General features: G+C 40.5%; 1 protein-coding gene across 1 annotated transcript in view; it reads left to right on the top strand.

Moving 5' to 3' along the window:
• The window catches only part of btbd7 (BTB (POZ) domain containing 7), a 56,383-nt gene that overhangs the window by 4,089 nt on the left and 28,195 nt on the right, over window positions 1-24,099 (top strand). Inside the window, exons 2-3 of the mRNA XM_037537780.1 lie at window positions 16,538-16,779; window positions 21,505-22,617. Of these exons, the coding sequence (XP_037393677.1) occupies window positions 16,698-16,779; window positions 21,505-22,617 (1,195 nt within the window). The 5' untranslated portion in view covers window positions 16,538-16,697. The remainder of the gene's footprint in view (window positions 1-16,537; window positions 16,780-21,504; window positions 22,618-24,099) is intronic.

The raw sequence follows: 24,099 nt of genomic DNA, 5'->3' as shown, positions 1-24,099 counted from the left end.
TTATATTTTTATATATTTAATTACAATAAAGTTAAAACATCACTTTCAGACTCATTACTTGATCTGACCTTTGTGCTGATTAGAGCCACCAATATTTACCTGAATAGAGATGCAAAGGTTTGACTTGTTAAAATAAACGTGAAACACGGTCAAGAGCAGGTTTTATTTGGGTGGTGGATCATTCTCAGCCCTGCAGTAACACTGACAAGGTGGTGGCATGTTCATGTAATGTGCTGTTACGAGAGGATGAAACACGGAATTCCCATATCGTGCATTCCTTCTTAAAAGTAGTTTGTGCCGTAAAAAGAGGCTTTTATTTCGCTTTATACACGGAGTTGCCAGTTTGTCACACCATTCAATCTTGTATTTACACTCGCTGGCTATTTTATCAGCTTCGTCTCCTATGTAGATGCACTTTGTAGGTTTACCATTACTGACTGCGGTCCATCTGTTGGCAGTGTTGCCAACTCCTCAGTAAGGAAAGTAGCTATTGGCTGTCCCAGAAGTCGCTAAATCACGTTCTCGCCTAATTTGCATAATTGACCATTTGTGTGTATTTGAAGCTGTAGAATAAAGCAATAATGGTATGGGAGAGAGAACACCCTAAATATGTTAGAACTACAAATGAACTCTGAATAAATGAACATCTATCTATCTATCTATCTATCTATCTATCTATCTATCTATCTATCTATCTATCTATCTATCTATCTATCTATCTATCTATCTATCTATCTATTTTGGCCTTTGAAATAGGCAGTCACTTCTTAAAATAACTTCATGACTTAAATGCAGACCCACGTTACTTAAATCATTACGTAAACTAACGCTACATAAATCAATTTTGTCCTGTGTTCTTAAATGTTAGCATAGTAAATTTAATCAAAAGACTGTTATGTGGGGTGGAACTGCTACTCTACGTTCAACCCTCCTCCTTCATCCGGGCTTGGGTCTGGCAAAGTGACCTTAAAAGAGACTTTGGCAGAGGTATTTTATTTTTTTAGGGTTTTTTTTTTTTTTTTTTCCTTTCGATTTTTTTAAATAATTTTTTTATTTATATTTACATCCCACTCTGTAAATAGGGGGCGGGATCAGTGGCGGCTTTGGGCATGTGCAGTTCATTTGCAGTGTGGTCGTGGAGCGGCGTGGGTCTGCTCTGACTGAGACTGAGCACTGTGAGTGTTGTGGGATGGGGCTCATGGCAGCACCCGCTGCTTGCTGAGGACAGTAACTGAAGAACATGTGTGTTCACCTCAGAGTCTCAAAGTCTCCAATAACACCAGAAAAAAGTTGCTAGATTTGTCGCTAGTTGCTTTTTTTTAAAAAAAAAAACAGTCGTTAAACATATCGACAAAGTCGCTAAGTTGGCAACACTGTCTGTTGGTATAGGTATGAATTATTGAACATTTAAAGGACACAAAATATCTCTCTTTGGCTGTTATGTACTCTTCTTGCATTTGGAGAAAGTTATACGTACTAGACTCTGTGGTCAAGACAAAATATTAAACCATTTTCAACATTTACTTTGTGTGAAGACTGTTGTAAATGGCTAATGGATTTTTATTTACATTACTTTAGTCCACCACGTAAGTGTCTTGGACATCAAGCTAGCCAAATTGTGCATTACAGGCCCACATGACGGTGGTCTAGTAATACTGTATTCTGTAATGTGCAAAAAAGTGAATATTCCTAAGAAATGCACTTCATAAACATCGTAAACTGTGCTGTACCTCTAAAAACTCTGGTTCATGGTTTAACTTGATGTAGCTAAAGTGGTCTCTGTGTCGAGAGGCTTCAGAAAGTGCCTGGAAACACAGATGCAGGCATGACTATCTTGACTAGAAATGGGTTTTAAAATAGTGGTTCTAAGTGAACTTTGTTCGCAGGAGTGTGGGAAGGTGTTTAAAGGTGGTGTACTGTAGTACAAAATAATTTCTTTTTTCATTTGAAGTTTTTTGATAATTTACATCAAACTGTGTAATGATATGCCATAATGTGGCAAGAGAGAACAATATACATACACATAACTGACGCATCAAACCATTGATGCATACCGTGATTTCCCCTGCACACCCTTGCTCTCTATCTTGTCACACTTTATGCAGATGAGTTGTGGATGTTGATGTGTCATGCGGTAACCAGTTATCACTCCTGCAGTCACACACTCAAACACGCTCTGATGAAACAGTTGATTTAAAGAAAAAATATATGTATTCAACAAAATGTAAAGATACTTTGATGTTTGGGGGGAAAAAGGCAGCATTTGGGCTCAGAAATGGCCTACAGCTTTGCACACACTTTGGTATCTTAACATGCGTGTGTTTTTGTGATGCCTCCCCAAAATGGCCAGTAGGATGAACTCTGCTTATTATAATAAAAAATACATTAAGATAAACAATGCGTGACTGCTGCAGGTTTTTAAAATATATGAATAAAATAAAAAAAACCTCCAACCTGACACAGGTAAATATCACTGTATCATGCTCACATTAGTTTCCCATTTAGATCTCTCTTCCTCCCCCCCAGCTTTTGTAATTAAACAAACCCTGAAGTCTTGGGATGCTGCTGTACCCTCGGCACTCCCACTTCCCACATGCCCGTTTGTTTGTTAATTTAAAATGATTAGCCAGTCAACATAAACTGCATTGCTGATTGTCCTAATCCCTACATAAACTACAAGAGATCACTTTTCTCCTGATTACACTTGGCAGTGAAATGCATCATGTATCTTTTCCATATAAGCACTTTAAAGAGACAGCTGCCACTAAGTTTCTGGTAAATTGTTTTTGAATATAATTGTCCCAATCCTGAGGTAGTCAAGTGCACATTTTTTTTGTGTGTAATCTAAACTCAATGGTGGCAGCATTTCTGCTGCTTGTCACAGTCTGATGTAACTGGAGCTCCACCCACATCTTTAAATATTGCTCTACTTCTCTTGTTTAACAAGCTGTTTATATAATGAGCAACAGTTTTGTCAGGTATGCCAGCCACCAAAACAAAATTAACTGAAAGCAGCATTTTTCAGTTGTGACCGCAATGTAAACAAGCTTAACTCGCCATGTTTCCTTTCTTTGTAACTTTAGATGCCCAGTACAATCTACTCTGTGATTGCAAAACGTTTTAAAAAGTAAACACAGTATTACCTGTATATGCTTACTTGGCACCAGTGCAAAACTAACCTGATTTTAAAAATGTAAATATTGCAAAGGGAAAAGAGATCCGATCCAGATGCAGTAGCTACTTTGGAAGGGGGAAGTGACGACGTGTTGTGTCATGATGATGGTTTTATAATTTGGTTTAATGGTGGGTGTTATTTTCATCTGATATTGCGGCCACCCGTTAACAGACAGGAAAATAGCAGGATCTAAACCACAACAGCACCACTGCTGGATGAATTTATAGCCCAGTTCGTTTACCCATCATGATCAAATCGCGATGATTGGAAATGTAAACAAAATTTTTGGATTTTCTTTATGTAAATGGATTGCAGTCTTACAGGCTTGTGTGCCCCCCCTCCCCAATTCACTGCGATGTAACCTACTTAATGTGGCGATAGACATTTAGGGCTGCATATTTTTTCCCCAAGTCCTCGCTCTTTGAAGGTCCTTTGGTTTCCAAAAATACTCTCGCCTGACCTATGCCTGCCGTCACCAGAGGAAGAGAAATTTGATGGGGAAATGAAAATAGGGCATATTTTCATTTTCCCTTTCTCTACCTCTGTGTTGTCCTTGGCTACAGCATTTTGTGACCATCAAAGTTGGTGTTTAACCTCAATCATGCTGTTTTACTTTTACTTTACATACTTTTACTTGCTCTGGCAAGTAACCGGTATGCTCAGTTTTCTGATCAAATCATTGTTTCTCTATCAGATGAAAAGTGGAGTGGGACCTAAAAAAAAAAAAACTATTGTGCTTATAGCGTTTGTGCTGGCCATAGTTCTTCATTGTCCATTTCTTGAAAGAGCACCAGCCGAGATTTAAAACCCATCAAGCTCTGATTGTCTATGCTTCCTCGATGCTTATGTTGACAAGATCTAGCCAATTCTTTATTCTGATCATTTGTCTTTTTCTTTGTTGAATTTATCGGCTAAACATATTTGTATTTTAATAACACACTATGTTAGTAAAGGTTTGTAGACACCTACTCATTCAGCATTTGGAATGGATCACATATGCCATTCCAACTCAACCCAGAGTTACTGGATAGTGCTCAATCACTCCAGAGAATGTACTGTAGTTCCATTACTCCACAGTTTGGAGCTAGGAATTTCTCAATTTCCTTTGGGATCAATAAAGTATCTATCCATCTATCTATCTAGGAAACCTTGTACCCTTCTATCCAACGTTTTGCATTGGACATGGTGACCCAAGTCTAGATACTTTCTGGACATACAGTGCATTTTAGGGTGCTGTTCAGAATTGTTGCCAGTATCCAGATCCAAAATGTCATGCATTACTTGGATAATGCTATTTGTTTGTACAGTTTTGATTCAGTGCTTTGTGTAATGTGCAGCAGATTTTTTTTTTTAGAGTGTTACGTTGGCAGATTTGTGTAGTTACAGCAAACCTGCAGGCTTAGAAATATCTGTAATTATTTTTGAGGGCAAAGGGAAGTGGCAGTAGGTTATAATATACTGGCAAACTGTTATTACAAGATTAAGCTATTATGGGGGAGGATGATTTTTCCGTTCCAGCCAGAGTTGTTGTGTAGTTAAGGTGCTGTTTAGCCTTGTAGTCAACGGATTTATTTTAGAGACATCTGTCCTTAAAGTTTCAAATCAAATGAAGACTGTTTTACTGTTTCCAAATCGCTATATTCATATTAGGTCAGTGTCTGCAGGGTTTTGAAAATCGCTTTCGGAAAATGTTTATTTTGACTGACTGGTCTGCTCACTGTGTTGACATGAAGTGCTCGGCAACCCATTTAAGGTTTTTGATAATGCATTAGGTGTTTGTCCCACATGAGGCTTCTATGAGACTGCAAGTGTCTCCTAGATGCTTGTGGAGTGCTAGCACTGTCAAGACACTTTAGATTCAAGGATCAAAATGTTGCTCATTCTGTGGATTTCACGGTGCAAACTTTGCTCAGCTAGTATATTTCACATGAAATATTACTTTTGTTGTTTCCACCCCTATCCTCCCATCACTATTCAAGGCAGTCTCCTTGGAAAGTTCATGGAAACCATGATTTGGTGCACATTGTGGTTAAAGCTTCTTAATTCCCATCAATTTCAGAAAAGAGCAGCTATTATCATTTCCGTGTCCTTGGAGCAGATTATTTTTTTTAAACTTCAGGCTGGTGAATACAAATGTGAAATGTCTGTCTTGTGTTGAAGGAGGGCACACCGTATTTGGCTGACGTCAGCTAAAACTAACTTTTAGAACTAAACAGCCAAACAAAGACAGCCCTTCCTTTAAGAGTTGTCTCCAAATCCTCTCCCTAAAATGTGTAGGCTATGGTTGATCATATACCGTATTAGGAATTCTGAGTCTAGGCTTTTTGTGTCTAATCATCATTGCTAGTGCACACTATGGTAAACAAAATTATTTCTCATAGATTTTGTTCTGTACTCATCCCACAACCCTCTCCCCTTGATCTTACTGTATCTTCTAAATTATGATGTTGTTAAGCAGCTGAAATATGAATATTGCTACATGCTGCTGTGTGTTGACCTGACCTCATAAGACTGACTCCCTCCCTAAAATACCCCACACAGATCAGTATGCTTTGTCAAATGTGGTAGTCACAATATAGTCCACGTCTTTGAACAGATTAAATTAATATAAATTTACTTCAATATATGGGTCCATAACATTGATTAATGAGAAGTAATAACTACATATTAATCCGTGATACATTGGTCAGCCAATAACATAAACTGAAATTGTGGTACTCTTGGAGTATGTTTTATCTTTAACCTATAAAGTACATTGGTCAGTGTTATCTTTTTTTTTTTTTTTTTTTTTTTCCCCCCCAAATTTGAAGCGCCTTAAAATCTGTAGCCTTTTCATTTTTCATATTAATTCCACTCTGAATTTCAGGTTTCTTATATTAAAGGGGTCACAGTAAATTGAGGTGGTGGGGGGGCTTTTGCTAATGCAAATGCTTTTATGCATTTCCAGCATAGTAAATAGTGATAAGTGTGATTTGGTGACACAATTGACCAATTTGTATTTCTCTTTCATAATGATGTGGGGTACATGTCAATAAAGATGCAGTAAAAGATGAAAAATTGTGGACAGGATTCAAACCAAATTGGCAGCTAAAGCTCTTTGAGTCAGGGGATTCCTGCCAAGTGTCCTTGAGCTCTGACAAGTATACTGAGCATACAGTGTCAGCATTTTGTCCTGTGCATGTCTTATAAGAGTTAAGCCTGGATTGCTTGCCTCTGATGAGAAAAGACAATGGAGATTTTATTTGCAGTTTTAAACAACACTGTCACAAGTGTCCACACACAAATAATGATTGGAGAAATAATCGTTTCATGTAATGCTTCTGAGACTTCAAAGTCTCTCAGGAATTCAAGCCTTTCCATTATATTGCTTTGATTTCTTCTTTTTCAGTCAGTTCCACTTGACTTTTCTCAAGACTGACAAAATCCTATCCGTTGTCTTGTAGGTCAGTGTGAAAAAGACATTTTGCAAAGAGGGAAGACACTCATGCTTCTCCAAATTGTTCTTGCATTATGCCCTCTGAGCTGTTGACACCATGCATTAAAATACAGTGCAAAATATGTATTTCTGTGACATTTCACCAGAGTAGACACACATTAACTCTTGTGTGTAGACTAGTCAAGCAAAATATGAATGTATATGTACATACTTTAATGACATTATTAAGTTGGAGTTATAAATTAGGCTGGGTATTGGCAACAGCTTTACTAATATGGTATGTCACATGTGCCATGATGCATAATTAAAAAAAACATCAGTTAGGCAGACATTGGGGCATTGCTTGTTGTTCTGGCTGTAGCCATTGTTCCTGCTGCTTTCAGGTGGTCCTGCAACTGTTTTAGTGCTAGCTTCTCTCTTACCTTCCTTATTAGTCTCAGAGAAATGTTGCATGGTCTTTGCAATAGGTCTGTAGCCTTTTCCATTCATGTGTTATTTCAATAATGTTGCCCCAGATAACTTTTGGAATCTCCTTTGCCTTCACTGTAAATGCTTTCCAAACAATGGCATGGAATTTTTATGATGACACCATAAAAATAACTTTATTTGCTGCATTAATATGCAGAACTTGATTTATTTTTAATATTTTACATGCATGTATCTTTTAATGTGGTGTTGTATGATGTATCTTGTAATATAGTATCTCGGTGCATAAAATTGTCTTAATATTTTTTTTTTGTGCTTTATTTTTTTCATTCAGTACAAAAAAAAGACATTGTGAATTTAAAGTTGATATATCAGCTGGAAGTTTATACTAACAAACAATCATCTGATTTGTGTTTCACCTCAGTGTATATCTTGGGTGAAAGTCAGAGTTCAGACTGGCAGAGGAGTGAACGTTTATTTTTCGTCATTATTATTTATTTATTAATTTATTGTATAGACCACAGGGCACGTAAGCATGTGTTAAAGAATTTGTGACTTTTAAACTTGTGAACAACAGAATTTTTTCTGGCATCACAGATCATGTACAGCACATTAACATCATACTTAACAGTGCTACAACTCGCTTAGTTTCTCCAGAATGTGCAATGCACAGGAAGAGCTGGAGTTTCCTTTCTTTTCTTATGTAGGTTTATACAAGGTTTGTACATTCACTCTCAAGTTTGAATGCCGTATCCATTTCACTTGATTATAAACACATCTTAAAAAATAAATTCATAAATATTTATATAGCCATCATTGTATTGATATGCATGTTGCCTGAAAAATAATCACAGTATATTGATCATTTGAACACAACCTTAGTTTTGAACATGTTCAGTCTCTAAGAACATTTTAAAACATTTGCTCCAAACCTAGAGTTCACATGTTAGGTTAGCCCAAAATCATGTCAGTGCTATGGTAAGACTATTAAAGAGGAGACCATTAAAGTCTTGTTTTGTGGTGGTGGTGGTGACTGTTCTAGTGCAGAGACTTGGATCTTGCATGAGAATGTGTACAGGATCCCTGGATTGTGATGGTATCAGTGAATCCTGTGGGAGAACCACCCTCCATCCCTTTGCCTCAAGGATGACCCCTTATCTCTTACACGCCGATGATACCATTTAGAAGATCCAGTCGCATATCCTTTAATACCTGTAGGGAATACCATCGATTCCTTCCTAGTAACTTGTTTATTTATATTGTCGTCTTTTTTTGCCTTTGAACTAAACGCTCCCATCACTGACTACTGTGTTATAGATATCTCTCTGCTAACTGTAAAGTATTACATTATGAGGCTCATTTATTGACAAACGAATGTAAGAGAGGATGAATGAAAAAAGCTTAGCACGGTATGTTTGTCTCTGATGTCCCTGACCCTGTGCTTTATCACTCGTCAGGATAAATCCATATTAATTTCCAACATTATCATTACAGAAACCGCTGGTGGATAACCTGTCCTTCTGTTTATTAACCTAGCAATGACATAGATTTATGCTTTCCGTGTGCTGGTTTAGGCGATGCCTTTCATTAAACTGAAAAACATCCCAGGGGAGTGCTCTGAAACAACATAGTAACCCGATACTCCCTGTTTTGCTTCTGCTCTGCAACAAACTATGATTGCCATGTCTGTTGTCTACAAAAACTCTTTGGAATGAGGCCAGGCTTTGCAGAAAACATCCCATTGTCTTGTTCTGGGCTGACCTTTAAAATGTAATTAGACGCTTTATGGAATTGTATTTGCTGAATCTCACATTTTCAGGAGAGGTTGTGTAAAGGGCGCGCCTGTCGGCGTAGGCTACGTGTCTGCTGACGAAAATGTCAGGCCTCATCATCAGCAAAAGGAACAGGACAGCAGGGAGGCACAACACACTTCAACATGACTTCCCCTTTCATCCACAGAGTCACAGACTTGGAGGCAGGTTTTTTTGGGTCCTGTTACTACTGGAATCGATAGTAAATCTGTGTGAATGAGGTCTGCTTCTAGTTCAGACATTTTATTTTGGGGATTTCCTTTTGATATAGTTAGGAAGCATGAAAGTTTTGCGAATGACATTGTAATGTGATGGTGCTTGTTCTTTTGGATTGCTCTGTTAGTGATTTTTGTCCTGGCTGGACATCAACTGAAGGCTCATGCTGAAAATGTCCTATGACACAGACATATTCATATGAAGGATTCAAGGTTCTGGTTCAATTTTGTCTGGCTCTGATGTTCTGTGCTCCAGGGGAGAGCATGGCCGGGTGGATCAGACGACCTGCAGCTGGACTGGTGTGGCTTGGCGCTGTCCACGCTCATTAGTCTCACATAAGCCAGCCTGCCACCGCTGACAGGAAGCTGCCACAGGGTGCCGACACCCCTCCACCCTCCGCTCTCCGTCCTCCCCGTCCCCCTACCCCCTCCCTCTCCTAACACAAAGTGAACTGAAGAGGGACTGTAACAGTGGGTCCTTTATGCCAGCCATTTTTTGTTCAATGGACATTACTTGTGCTCACTGGTCTGGTAAAGTGTTGTCCCCCAAACACATTTAACTTTCGATCTCACTTTCATTGCACTCATGGTACTGTGCATCCTCTCATTGTTCTGGATGCATTTTTCTTAATGGCAGCAAGATGACCTGCACATGTGATCCAGTATGCTAGTGAATGCACCAGACAGGTAAAAAGATTTGTCTTTTGTTTCCATAGTGATGACCGTGTTCAGTTTCCATTGTTAGTTTTTGTTCATCTTTGGGTTCTTGCTCTTCATTGTCTTTTTCTTGCAGTGCTTTCAGTTTCCATTGCTGACGTTTCATCTTCATCCTTTCTATACTACACTAAAGATAGCATTTGTTGTTTTTGGTATTTATGATAAACATGTTTGCACCAATTCCTGTATGGTTTATACTGTTCCTAGCCAAAGCATGAGCAAGGCCAAATAAAATCTCTGTGCACACACCCACCATATGTGGTGCACCCAGGCAGTTTGAAGATGGCAGTCTATTTGTGGGATGAATCTATGGAAGGCCCCTGTGATGAGCTGTTGACATCTGTTTGTGAATCTCACGGATGTGTGAGGGTCCTATTTCTATGCTACATTAAAGATGGCAACACGAATTTGAGAATTCAGTGAAACTGCTGTTTTGCTGTCCGATTTGCCAGTCTGAAAACCATTCAGTGTTGTCTTATTATTAACCTTTCAGAAACGGGTGTCTTCTGTCAGAGGCAGAGGCTGCCTTTCTGACCAGTGGATTTTGAGCTCAAGATAGTGACTTGCGTAGAGAAAAGATCAGTGAAAATGTTTGTATTTTGATGTCCAATTTAAGGGGTTTTGGATTTGGGACAATATTGACTGTTTATGCTTAATGGAAATGTTTACATAGCTGGGATTATATGAGGCAGTTTTGAAGGGTAAGTTTAATATTTGAAATTCACTTGTACATTAGAACAGGATTCAGTTCCTAATAGTCCTCTGATGCAAAGACCAGTTGTAGAAATGGTACTAAACCTTCCACTCATCAATTACTGAGTGGTGCACATGGCTAAGTAATTTGCAGTAGGGAAATGTTGTGTGTTGATGTCTTAAAGACCCATCGATTAATTCGATTAATTGTGAAATAAAGTACTTCTGTTTAAGATTGTGTATGTCTCCTGGGAAGAGAAGTGGAGGGGGCAATCTTTGTTGCGCCATTGACGGAGGCACCCTATTGATGCAGAGAATATGTCAAAAATTGCCCCTGTCCGTTACTTACATAACTCCTGTGTCTGCTTTAGCGCATGCTCTGGATCCCTGGAGCACTCAGACAGCTATTCATTTATTCCTTCTCCACTCCTGTCACTCATCTTGAGAAACAGTTGTTTTATCAGACATTGTAATTAGCATTTCTTTCCACTGCCGTGTGTTGTCTATATAATGAGCTTTGTGTGTTGTGTTTTTTTTTTTTTTTTTTTTTTTTTTTTTTTTTTTTTTTTTGTTCTTTTCCCCAGCAGCCATTGACTCAATTCATCATTGATGTTAGAGGCTTACTATTATTTTGCTAATCCCATGGTAAAGTTGGCCTGTCTGGACCTGTCTATCCTTATATTTGTGATATGACCATTTATCATATTCTACACTGGGGAACTGCTCAGACATGCTTACTGAACCTGGTTCCTAGACCTTAAATGTGAGTCTAAGAGCCATTCTGCTGGGTCGTATTGTCAACTTCAAGAAGAAAGGTTAACGTTTTCATCCTGACCAACTGATTCTGAGCTCATGATGTCGAATCAAAGTCAGACACTGAAATTTGATGAGGTGCACCACTTCGTAGTGATTATTTTGTAACGACGAGGCTCGCCCCTGAAGCTAGGTGTGTATGCTAAGTGCCATTATCATCTTGCTGTATGGATTTCTTTATTATTTAGTTCTCTTGCTCTCCTGAGTTTATTCTCCCTCAGTGCTGACATTCAGCAGTTTTCTTTTGCTTTTATTCAACATGCAAGATCAAAGTAAAGTCTATTAAAACGACAGCTTTGATGTTGAAAACATTCCAGACACAGCATGAAAGGGAAGCCTTAATCAGTCAAAACATGGGCTTACACATGTGCATGGCCCTCCTTTGTTTTGACTGAGTATGAAATTGGACCCCACATATCTTTGTGTGTTTTGTTTTCAGTGTGTATCTCAGCAGGGGGGGCTGTGATGACAAAAGAATTGGAGTAACCTGAGATTTCGGGTTCTTCTGCGGATTTCACAAACAATGTGGTTCAGTGTTTGGCGAGTCGGCGGGGAGAAGTCTGTGGCATAGCCTAAATATGAGGACACACTGGATATGTGTTTGGGTTTTGAAAGTGTACTTCAAGGAAGTTCTGTTTCTTTCTCAATGAGTTGAAGTAAACACTACATTTGTTCAAAATAGATATCTTTAATTTTTCTAGAATGTACTGTCCAAACTAGAAAAGTGGGGTTTTTTTTTTTTTCTTTTTTTTTCTCTCCTTTGAAAAGCACACAGCGGGAAAGTTAAGTCTTGCTGTGTCCCAGGCCTGCTGTGGGCTTCCCCTGTGAGCAGTTTTTGGCAGTACAAGATTGGACAGTAAAAAGAAACATAGCCCAAATAGCTGGATAGAGCAATAGCTCTTAACTTTGTGGGTGTCTTGATCTAGCAAACCCAATCCCCAATGCAACATCTCTTCTGGCAAGGAAATGACAGCATACCATTTATTGCCAGTTGAGTTCAAAGAAATAATTCAGGTGTTTCTGGAAGCCAGTATAATGTGTTGTGCCATTGGGCTTCATTTTCAGTGCAGACCTTTCTGGGTCAAGCTGAAGCGAATGAGACTAGTATTTGAAGGAAAAAAAATTGGCCTTCTAGTAATATAAAATTTCAACACTAAAGTGTGTAAAAATGAAAATGAAATCGGAAGCCCCTATATCTTTTTGCGCTTTTTTTTTTATATATAGGCCTAGAGCCTACATCATGGCAAACTTGATTTGTTCAGTCTCCAGTCAGTAAAGTATACATATGGCAATTAAGCTATAAAAACAGTTTCGAATTCAGTTTTTGTGATGTCACACAAACCATTACATTTTCGAGTGTGCATGCTTGTTACAGTAGTTCTCGTTCGTGTTTTTTTTTTTTTTTTTTTTTTTTTGCGCCATGAAAGTGCTTCTTTCACTCTCATGGTCCACCGCTGCGCAGCAACATGGCTGCTTTGTTTACACACGTGATCAGCTGATCGCGCTGAAGCTGGTTGGCATGGCGACTAGGACAACGAACATCCCCGAAGAGCTTTGGAGATGGACACACAGGGGAGGCAGAGAAGCAGCAAGACGGCGCACGGGGAAAGTAAGGGTGAGACGAGGGAGTCTTATGGAGAAGAGTGGACAATAAAACATGTCTCCCCTCTTTCATCATGGGCAACGTGAGGTTGCTGGCTAATAAGATGGACGAGCTAACAGCACTAGCCAGGAGTCAGAGGGAGTACTGGGAGCGTAGTCTAATGTGGATATCCTGGATGACAATGTTTCCGTCTATGGCTTCAAGACGATTTGGGCCGACCAGGGCTGCACCGAGAGCGGTAAGCGCAAAGGAGGAGGGCTCGCTATGATAGTTAATAACCGCTGGTGTAACTCTGGTCACATTTACCATCGAGGAACGTGTCTGTTGCCCGGACATTGAGCTGTTGGCTGTTGGACTCGGGCCATATTATTTACCACGCGAGTACTCGCATGCTATTAGTGTGACTGTTTACGTCCACCCCTCTGCCAACCCGATGTCAGCGTGTGACGTCATTTATTCAACTATAGCGCATTTCCAAACTCAACACCCGAGTGCGTTTATCGCCATATCGGGTGACTTTAACCACGTCAATATGGCAAGGCACTATCAAACTTCACTCAGTATGTGGACTGTCCCACCAGAGAGGAAAGAACACTGGACCTGCTGTATGCTAATATTAAGGACGCATGCAGCTGCTCCCCCCTCCCCCCCTCTGGGTAGGTCAGACCACAACTTGGTGAACCTCAGTGCCTGTTATGTACCGTTGGTGAAGTCAGTCTGTGACCACGCGGACATTGAGTAGATGGACTGAGGAGACTTATGAGGCACTGCAGGATTGCTTTGAGGCTACTGATTGGCCGGCACGGTGCATCACGGACTACATTAATTTCTGTGTGGCCTACACTGTCCCAACCAGGACTGTTAAATGTTACCCAAGCAACAAGCTGTGGGTAACGAAGGACATTAAAGCTCTTCTCAACAAGAAGAATTTCATTGTGCGAGTGTACAAGTACAGTTTGCAATGACAAAGTTCTTTCAAGAGGGCCTTCAGAGCTGGAGACAGAGTGGAGGTGGGAACTGAAGACAGCCATCAAGGAGGCGAATAACAATAATAGGAGGAAGCTGGCGTGGAAACTCCAGCATAACAACATGAGGGCGGTTTGGAATGGAATGAGGACCATCACCAGCTTCAGGTCCAGCAACAACAGAGGAGTTAGAGGGCAGTGTGGATGGCTAAATCCAACAAGCTAAATCTGTTCTTTACCAGGTTAGGCTCTGTCCTCCCCGTCTTGACTCCTCTGCCGCCGGTCCTCAGCAGCCCATTCTACTCACCACCCACCCCCCCCCCCCCACCCCCCTCCTGATAGCCTGCCCCCCTCCTGTGACAGCCCATCTCACACCTCCACCCATCCCCCACCCATCCCCTCTACAGTGAGTCTCACTGCTAGCCAGGTGAGAAGACAACTGAAGAGACTCCACACAAACATGGCTGCAGGCCCTGAGGGGGTCCACCCCAGGGTGCTTAAAGCCCGTGCCTCCCAGCTTTGTGGAGTACTGCAACATGTCTTCAACATGAGCCTGAGTCTCCAGAGGGTCCATATGATGTGGAAGACGTCATGCATTGTTCCTGTTCCAAAGACCCCGTGACCCAGTGACACCAAGGACTACAGGCCAGTGGCGCTGACATTCCATGTCATGAAGACCATGGAGAGGCTCATCTTGGATCAGCTCCGACCCATAGTCCTGCCTTTTCTGGACCCCCTCCAGTTTGCCTATCAGCCCGCCTGGGAGTTGGAGACACCATCATCTACCTACTCAACCGAGTATATGTTCACCTGGATAAGCCAGCCAGCACTGTGAAGGTCTTGTTTTTCAACTTCTCCAGTGCATTTAACACCGTCTGGCCTGCTCTTCTGGGTGATGAGCTCACAGTGATGCAAGTAGATGCCCCCCTCATGTCCTGGATTGTTGACTGGCAGACCACAATATGTACTCCTGCAGCACTGTTTGTCGGACAGAGTGGTCAGCAACATTGGAATTCCACAAGGAACTGTCATCTCTCTCTTCCCTCTACACCACGGACTTCAGCTACCGCACAGACTTGCCACTTTCAGAAGTTTTCTGATAACTCTGCAATAGTTGGATGTATCAACAAGGGTGACGAGGAAGAGTACAGGAAGGACATTGTCGCATGGTGCGAGCAGAACCACCTGCAGCTTAGTGTGGCAAAGACAAAGAAACTGGTGGTAGACCTGAGGAGGGACAAGGCACTGGTGAGCACTGTGTCCATCAGGGAGGTCAGTGTGGACACTGGAGGATTAAAAATGTCTGGTTGTGTATATTGACAATAAACTGGACTGGGTTAAGAACACTGACACCCTCTACAGGAAGGGTGAAAGTTGTGTCTATTTTCTGAGGTGCCTGAGGTCCTTCAACATCTGCCAGACTATGCTTAGGATCTTCTGTGAGTCTGTGGTGGCGCGTGCCATCCTATATGCTGTTGCATGCTTGGGAAGCAGGCTGAGGATGACAGACACCAAACTTCCGCAATGCCGGTGATGTTGTGGGTGCGGAGCTGGATTCGCTCACGGCAGTGTCGGAGAGGAGGATGCTCTCTAAGCTGCAGGCCATTATGGACAATGGCTCCCACCCACTCTATGACACAGTGATGAGACACAGGAGCTCATTCAGAGCAAGACTCATTCTACCAAAATGCACCACAGGAAGTCATTCTTACCTGTGCCCATTAAACTCCTCCCTCAGCGTGTGATTCACAAAGTGTGGTTCATCTGTGCAAAACTCAATAACAAACTGTACTGTTCATATGTGTAATAATAATAATTGTGTGCAAAAACTCAGAGGTACAATCATTTAAACTGCCTTATACTAGATTATACTTATACTAGTTTAATATTTATTATCACAGTCACCGCCACTTTACTATATTCATAAGAACTTGAATCTTGTGTACATATTGCAAATTTCTCTTTACCTTTGTTTTAAATTATTAAAGTGTTTGTTTATTCTTTTACATAAATGGCTGCAACTGTAACAACTGCAATTTCCCTCTGGGATCAATAAAGGATTTTTATTCTGATTTGCATATATACTGCAATTCAGCCTAAAGCATTTTAGTTCCATCCATTCACACTAAAGTTATAAAGTTTCATTCCAGACTGTTTTTTGAATGAGGCACAATACACAGCACCCAGTTAGAATGGAACTCATTTACTAAAGGCCAAGTAACAAAAACTGTGGTTTAAGGGATAAAAATGGTTGCAAAATGGCCATGTAAAAAAATCTGATTTTGGTACATAAAGTCACACAAATGTTAGAAGTGGAGTTATGGGGGTTGGGATAGCAAAAATAAGCGTGGCTGATGTATAGGCTTGTTCAGTTAAAGTTCTTCTTCAGTAGCTTTTAGCATCATTCTGCACTGTGTTCAGTCCAATGTATGGGCGTTATACCAAAGCATATTTCACGTAATTTCTGGGCAATTTAATGACCCGTTTAAAGCTTGCAAAGGAATCCAATGCTGTAGAATGTTGTTACACTGAAACCGATGGGTGGCTACATGATGCTATGTGACACATGCCTGAAAATGCATCTCTATTCTTAATAGTTACTCCCTAATGAAATGGACTGGACAGTAAGTAAGAATGTTTCAGCTGGAATTTCATTCTCTCCCTCTCTCTCTATCTCTCTCAGGAATGGCTAATGGCGCTCCAGATTCAGCTCATCTACACAGACCTGAATGAGTGAAGTGGTGAACGAGTCTTGCATTCTCACTGGAGCGGAATGATTTAGCAGGGTGGCACCAGCCGTGCATGCCAATAAGAGGAGGAGGAGGAGGAAGAAGGTGAAGAGGATGGGTGTTAATGCCTCCAGCTATCCTCACTCGTGCTCTCCTCGCTTTGGGGGGCATTCACAGACCCAGCAGACCTTCATAGGTAAACATATCACTTCTCTCTGTACAAGATCTTTTCACACTTTTGTCTACTTCGGACATTTTTTTTTTTGTTTTACCAGTGTGTCATAAGATTTCTGCTACCTTTTTGGTAGTGATGTGTACTTGAGTACTTGGTACATTGATCTAGTTGTAAGTTTTTGATTAGTGAAATCACTTGTTTTCTCAGTGTGTTTGGTCCATTTTGCCTTACATCACCCAGCATGTACCTCTCTAACAATTTTAAGCTTTTAAATGTTTAATCCTGCTAAGCCAAATAAAAGCAGAATCCCAGAATGATTAATTAGTCTTGTCCTCAAGGACAGGCTTCAGACTTCGTCGTTTGTTTTCATTTGTGGCCAAAGCTCAGTTGATCACATTCTAACTGAGAGAGAACGAGAGCCAAATTCTTCTTTCACTTGTTGCTGTTCAGCATTGAATCTAGTCAGGTCACCTGAACTTTTCCTCCAAAAATCTTTTGAGGTGCTGGACAAAAAGTGATCAAAAGCATTGCACAATTCATTTTGATTATTGTAGGCCCACTTTTTTATTGCGCACATTATTTTAAAACTAACTTTTAAATATTTTTTAGTTGAAATTGCAGGAAATTTAAAAAACCTCAGTATGTTGCCTGGTGAACCAAGGTTACATGTCAGATACCTACTTGAATTTCTGAAAGGCTGATTGAAGCCCACAATTTTCCTAGAGCTTACAAAGACCCTGGGCATTTGAAATTTTGAAAAGGCATTTTAAAAAACCAACAGACATACAAGTCCTTAACTGAAAATGGTGTTAATCACTCATGACCATAATTATTTGAGCATTTGAAAAGCTACAGGTGTTTGTCTGAATGAAAGGTAATTTAATTCAGATACTACTGGGCTCATTTTGTTTGAGTTGGTTAAAGAAGCACTCTGTTTCTTTAGTACTCAAGCCAAATAAGTTGTGTGCTTCTGTAAGTCCTTCAGTACAAAATCTCTCAGGATTTTTACCTTGAGTGTTCTTCTGCATCGATAGCTGTTGTACACATCTTGAAAAACTGACACAGATCCATTTTCCATAGTTGTCTGAGGTTGGCTTTTATTGCATATTCTCAAGTGCATGTTTTCATATCCTTAATGTCTGCAGACCAGTAAAGTAATAGTGCTTTCAAAATTGTAAGCCGTGCATGACAGCTGGCCTTAGAGAAGAAATGGAACATTGGGCAGAGGCATTAAGTAAGTGTCGTTTGGGAGACATCATCAGTTTGTGTATGAAATGGCTTTGCTTGGAAGAACATTAGATGATCTCATAGTTTCCTTTATGAAGCAGGTGAAGACTTTGAAGCTGAAAGTGCTCATATTTTATTTGTGGTTTTGGATGTGTTCTTTTGTTTTCTGAATTGGACTTCTCCACATCTAAGGCTGCTTCAAGGGAGTTCTTTCTACATGATCAGCATTCCCTGCTAAACATGGAAACCATGTGCATTTCATGAAATCTCTTTAGATTATACACTGATGTTTTAGGAGCGTGTCTTTGCTTCACTATTGCAAATAAATGATTTCAAAGGAATAAAAAGTCTTGAAGGATTATCATATCAACCATAAAAGGAGCAAGTGTGTTTCCAAATAATTTTCTTGAGTATATCAAATATAATTTAGCTTTACAGGGGATTAATTAAACTCAAAGAACATGTTGAATGAACTAAATAGCAAATTATTATTTTAAGTTATTGTTACTTGACTTTTTGGGTAAAGGTATTTATCAATAAGAGATATTTGATTGTTTGTTTCTATCTCCAGAATCACTATTATTGAACACTGTTCAATGGTGGAATTTTTAGATTTTTCTAGAATTTTGAGGTGGATACTTGATTTATGGAAAGTTGAGCCAATTTGACAGCTGTTATTGCAGACTTGTTTTACATCTGTCCTCTGATATAATTCACAGTTTTGTAGTTGCTAGGGTTTAAATGGCAGTTTCATGAAAGACAACTGTGAATTGCTCACACCAGATGGTTGCACCTTATCCTCTCACAGCACTTGTTTAAAAATTATTCATGCTTTTAGGGCCTGTGTCATGCAGTTGAATCAAATACAAATGTTATGCAATAACAGTGAACGCGCACATTCATTAACTCTTTGTAAGGTAACCTGCAGTTAGTCGGTGTTGTTGAAGTATTGATGATAACCAGAATATACTCAGAAAAAATTGTAATGTCATTTATCATGATGATAGAATGTTTTCATATTATGAAATAAATAGTTTTGGTCCTAAAATCTGATTGGCTGAGCCACATTCAAAGCCACAAAATCCATGATATCACTCCTACGACATGCTGCTCACGTGGAGTGTACTGATTAAGTAAAAACCTGTTTTTTGTTTAAACTGAGGGGCTGGTGGCTTATGTTCTTAGCTAGAACTAGACTAGACAGCAGGCTAAAAGATGGCTGACAGCCTGAACAACTCCATCAGCAGTCATTATAACAGACTTAAAGTAATTGTGGTATGATTAGCTGTAAAACGGCAGTATAAAAGTCTAAAAAGAGCCTTTTTATACATGTTGTCCTACTCCAAGCTGTATAGGCTTGAAAGCCAACTACCATTTAAGTAAATCAGGTGATGAGCATCTCTGTAATGAGAAGGGGTGTGGTCTAATGACATCAACACCCAAATAAGGTGTGCTTAATTATTAGGCAACTTCCTTTCCTTTGGCAAAATGGGTCAGAAGAGAGATTTGACGGACTCTGAAAAGTCAAAAATTGTGAGATGTCTTGCAGAGGGATGCAGCAGTCTTGAAATTGGCAAAATTTTGATGCGTGATCACCGAACAATCAAGCGTTTCATGGAAATTGCCAACAGGGTCGCAAGAAGCGTGTTGAAAAAAAAAAAAGGCGCAGAATAACTGCCCATGAATTGAGGAAAATCAAGCGTGAAGCTGCCAAGATGCCATTTGCCACCAGTTTTGCCATATTTCAGAGCTGCAACATTACTGGAGTATCAAAAAGCACAAGGTGCGCAATACTCAGGACATGGCCAAGGTAAGGAAGGCTGAAAAACGACCACCTTTGAACAAGAAACATAAGATAAAACATCAAGACTGGGTCAAGAAATATCTTAAGACTGATTTTTTTTTCTAAGGTTTTATGGACTGATGAAATGAGTGACTCTTGATGGGCCCGAGGCTGGATCAGTAAAGGGCAGAGAGCTCCACTCCGACTCAGATGCCAGCAAGGTGAAGGTGGGGTACTGGTATGGGCTGGTATCATCAAAGATGAACTTGTGGGACCTTTTCGGGTTGACGATGGAGTGAAGCTCAACTCCCAGACCTACTGCCAGCTTCTGGAAGACACCTTCTTCAAGCAGTGGTACAGGAAGAAGTTGGTATCGTTCAAGAAAAACATGATTTTCATGCAGGACAATGCTCCATCACATGGATCCAAATACTCCACAGCGTGCCTGGCCAGTAAAGGTCTAAAAGAAGAAAAAAATAATGACATGGCCCCCTTGTTCACCTGATCTGAAGCCCATAGAGAACCTGTGGTCCCTCATAAAATGTGAGATCTACAGGGAGGGAAAACGGTACACCTCTCTGAACAGTGTCTGGGAGGCTGTGGTGGCTGCTGCACGCAATGTTGATCGTAAACAGGTCAAGCACCTGACAGAATCTATGGATGGAAGGCTTTTGAGTGTCATCGTAAGGAAAGCTGGCTATATTGGTCACTGATTTGTTTTTGGTTTTGTTTTTGAATGTCAGAAATGTTTATTTCTAAATTTAGTGTAGTTATATTGGTTTACCTGGTGAAAATAAACAAGTGATATGGGTATATATTTGGTTTTTATTAAGTTGCCTAATAATTCTGCACAGTAATAGTTACCTGCGCAAACAAATATCCTCCTAAGATAGTCAAATCTAAAAAAAAAAACCCACTCCAAATTCCAATTATATTAAGCTTTGATATTTATGAGTCTTTTGGGTTGATTGAGAACATAGTTGTTGTTCAATAATAAACCGAATCCTCTCAAATACAACTTGCCTAATAATTCTGCACACACTGTAGTCCCAAATGACAATTTCTTAGCTATATTAAGCACTGTTGGGGTGCAGGACCCAGTATTTAAAATCCTACATAGTGCACTATGTAGGGAGCAGGGAGCCATTTGAGATCCAGTCCCAATGTGAGAAGAGGGGTGTTGTTGGATTGGTTCTAAATAAGACTCATGGTGGTAATCTGGTGACCAAAAAGTATTAATAAAGCAGATGGTTTTGCATTAAACAGTGTTTTGTTATCATATGTTCATTGTTATAAGCCAAAAATGTCAAAGCCCAGTAACCCACGGCCTCTCTTGGCTTATTGCTGTGTCTAACTCTGTCATTTAGTCACTTTATAGTTGCACTTCAGACTTTTTTGTTTAATCTTTCAGCTACTCATTTTAAAGGCAGTGCTGCAGTTCAAGACCAGGTCTGCAGTTTAGTTAGGGATTTTTTTTTTGTGCAATACAAAGGTACTGTTAAAGGGGAATTTAACTGTTGAAATGTAAACAAGTCATTCAAAATAGTTTCATGTGAAATGATGCAGTGTAGAGAAACTTACATATTTTTATAATGTTGATAAATGTAAAACGGTGGTAAAAAAAATGGCCTACAACAGCCTAAAAGTACCTTGCTAGAAGCGTTTGATTCTATACTTATTTTTGATACAGTGCATATAATAATTATTTTTTTTGTATTTTTATCACATTTATATAGGGACATCCTATGCACCCACGCAGGGTTATGGTGGCGAGTCGAAGCTCTACAGCCTGGAGCATGGTGTTGAGAAACCTCAGGACAAAAAGAAGAAGAGCTCCAGCCTGGCAACCCTCAAGAGAAGGTTCATCAAGCGCCGCAAGTCCAGCCGCTCGGCAGACCATACACGGCAGATGCGCGAGTTGCTCTCCGGCTGGGACGTGCGAGATGTTAACGCCTTAGTGGAGGAATACGAAGGCACGGCTGCACTGAAGGAGCTCAGCGTGCAAGCCACCCTGGCCCGGCCCGAGGCCAGGACCTTGCAGCAGGACCTGGCTGCCCTGTACCAGCACAAATACTGCACAGATGTGGACCTGATCTTCCAGGATGCGTGCTTCCCAGCACATCGTGCCATCCTGGCAGCTCGCTGTCCGTTCTTCAAGACACTCCTGTCCTCATCTCCAGGCTATGGTGCTGAGGTGCTGCTGGATGTTGGTACGGCAGGGATGGATGCAGCCATGTTCTCCTCACTGCTACATTACCTCTATACCGGTGAGCTGGGTGCAGAAGACACTCGGCTCCAGAACATAGATGTCCTCGTACGGCTGAGTGAGGAATTCGGGACACCCAACTCTTTGGAAGCAGACATGCGCTACTTGTGCGAGCACATGTGTTACTATGACTCTCTGCTCAGCTTTTCCTCGGAGTCTGAGCTTTTGGAACCTTTTGGAGCCAACGGGCCTCCTCCCAGCACCAATAGCTCAAGCCACAGCGCTCCAGAAGAGGAGCTGAGGGCCCACAAGGCTATACTTTCAGCCCGCTCACCCTTCTTCCGCAACCTGCTGCAGCGCCGCATCCGTACCGGAGAGGAGATCACAGAGAGAACGCTGCAAACACCCACTCGCATCATCCTAGATGAGTCCATCATCCCAAAGAAGTATGCCTGCGTCATCCTGCACTGCATGTACACCGACGCAGTAGACCTGTCCTTGGTGATGCGCGGGAGTCCGTCAGCAGGGAGTCTGGGGGAGGTGCAGGCTTTGGTGGCAGGAAGAGGCAGTATGAGTCGAGCTGAAGAGGCCATGGAGCTGTACCACATCGCTCTGTTTCTGGAGTTCAGTATGCTGGCTCAGGGTGCGTCTTTCCCCTTTTTTTTTTTTTTTTTGATTTATGCTTGTTATCAGTATTTTGTTTTTCCTCCCATTTCTCACTCTGTTACTCCTCCTTCTTTCCCCAAGTGCTTTCTCTGTCTCAATACCATATGCCCACAGTCTTATACTAGAAAAGATACAAAAAATCTTTACCTTATCCCATTAATAATACACAGTCAAGGGACTAGGGATACCCACACTAGGGATATATTTTTCACTTGTATTTGTGACATCACACATAGCTATTCCGAAATTTGATTGCCTTTACATGAACATGTTGACAAGGATGTGTTGTTAAGTACATGATTAAGTCAGAAGTAGTGTGGCTGTACCTGGGATAACTACTCTGAAGCCCCTTTCACACATGCATTTTTGTTGACAAATTTGATGGTAATTAAATGGGAAAGGGTCAAGCCAGAACATAACATGGAGTCAAACTCATGTTAAAGTTGAAATGGCAATTTACCTGTACGAAGCTTTGTACAATACTGGAGAAATTACCAAGAGGGTTCTTGTGTGAACAGAAGCAAATAGATTACTGGGTGATACAGAGATGTCTAGATTGTAGCAAGCAAAGCTGAACATTTTCTGTGATTACAGGTTTTTGACAGTTAATTTTTTTTCTTTAGTTTTGAGGGGAGTGTATTTTGTACATAATTCTAGAGGGAATCGGCAAAAACCTACCCTGCAGGCATGCTGGGCTTCTTCTGTGCAACCGCTTGGCCAGCAAAGCAAAATGTCTGTGTTTTTAAACTTGAGTTTTCATTTTTTACAAGAGGAAAAATGAGAGAAATGTATTTTCATATATTTTTCATATATGATTTGGAAATGAAGGAGCTGTTGCTGAGAACATCACCTTCTGGGATGTCCAAGGCATGTATGAATGTATGCATCCTGGTAAAATACTATGTAAGGGCTGCTGTTAGCTGTAGTGTTTATTAGCTCATCTGAAGGGGCAGCACCAGTTACTCTTCCAACAAGTAAACTTATTGATTTCCCTTAGCTATTTTTACATAACAACTCATAGAACTGGCTTGTAACTCACATACCCAAACCCTCTCTCACTTACACGTATTCCTTTGCACAGTATTGTTTTGCGCTATACTGGCACTGTAATCTAAAAGACAATATTAGATTTGCATGCTTAGTCAAAAATGTTATGAAATTTCAAGTTTTCTTCATAAAAGGACAACCTGCAGTATATTACATAGGAGGGAAAATAGTATAGCATTTAATCTACAATCTCCCTCCTTATTTTTCTCAAGTTCTCTCTCCCCTTCCCACCTTCATTCTGTCTAACTTTCTCTCTGTGGTCTCACGCCTACACTTCAGGCTTTGTTTACTGCCTAATTAATTCACAAGCTGTCGGATGGGAAGGTTTGAGGAGGGTGGAGTGTTTGCAGTGTATTTGCTCCGTATTGTGATTAATGCTGGTGAGGTATTCCCATATGTGCTCCAAAACACT

Source organism: Pygocentrus nattereri, chromosome 4, assembly GCF_015220715.1.
Source record: "Pygocentrus nattereri isolate fPygNat1 chromosome 4, fPygNat1.pri, whole genome shotgun sequence".
Lineage (NCBI taxonomy): Eukaryota > Metazoa > Chordata > Actinopteri > Characiformes > Serrasalmidae > Pygocentrus > Pygocentrus nattereri.
This window is presented reverse-complemented; position numbering and strand designations above follow the sequence as displayed.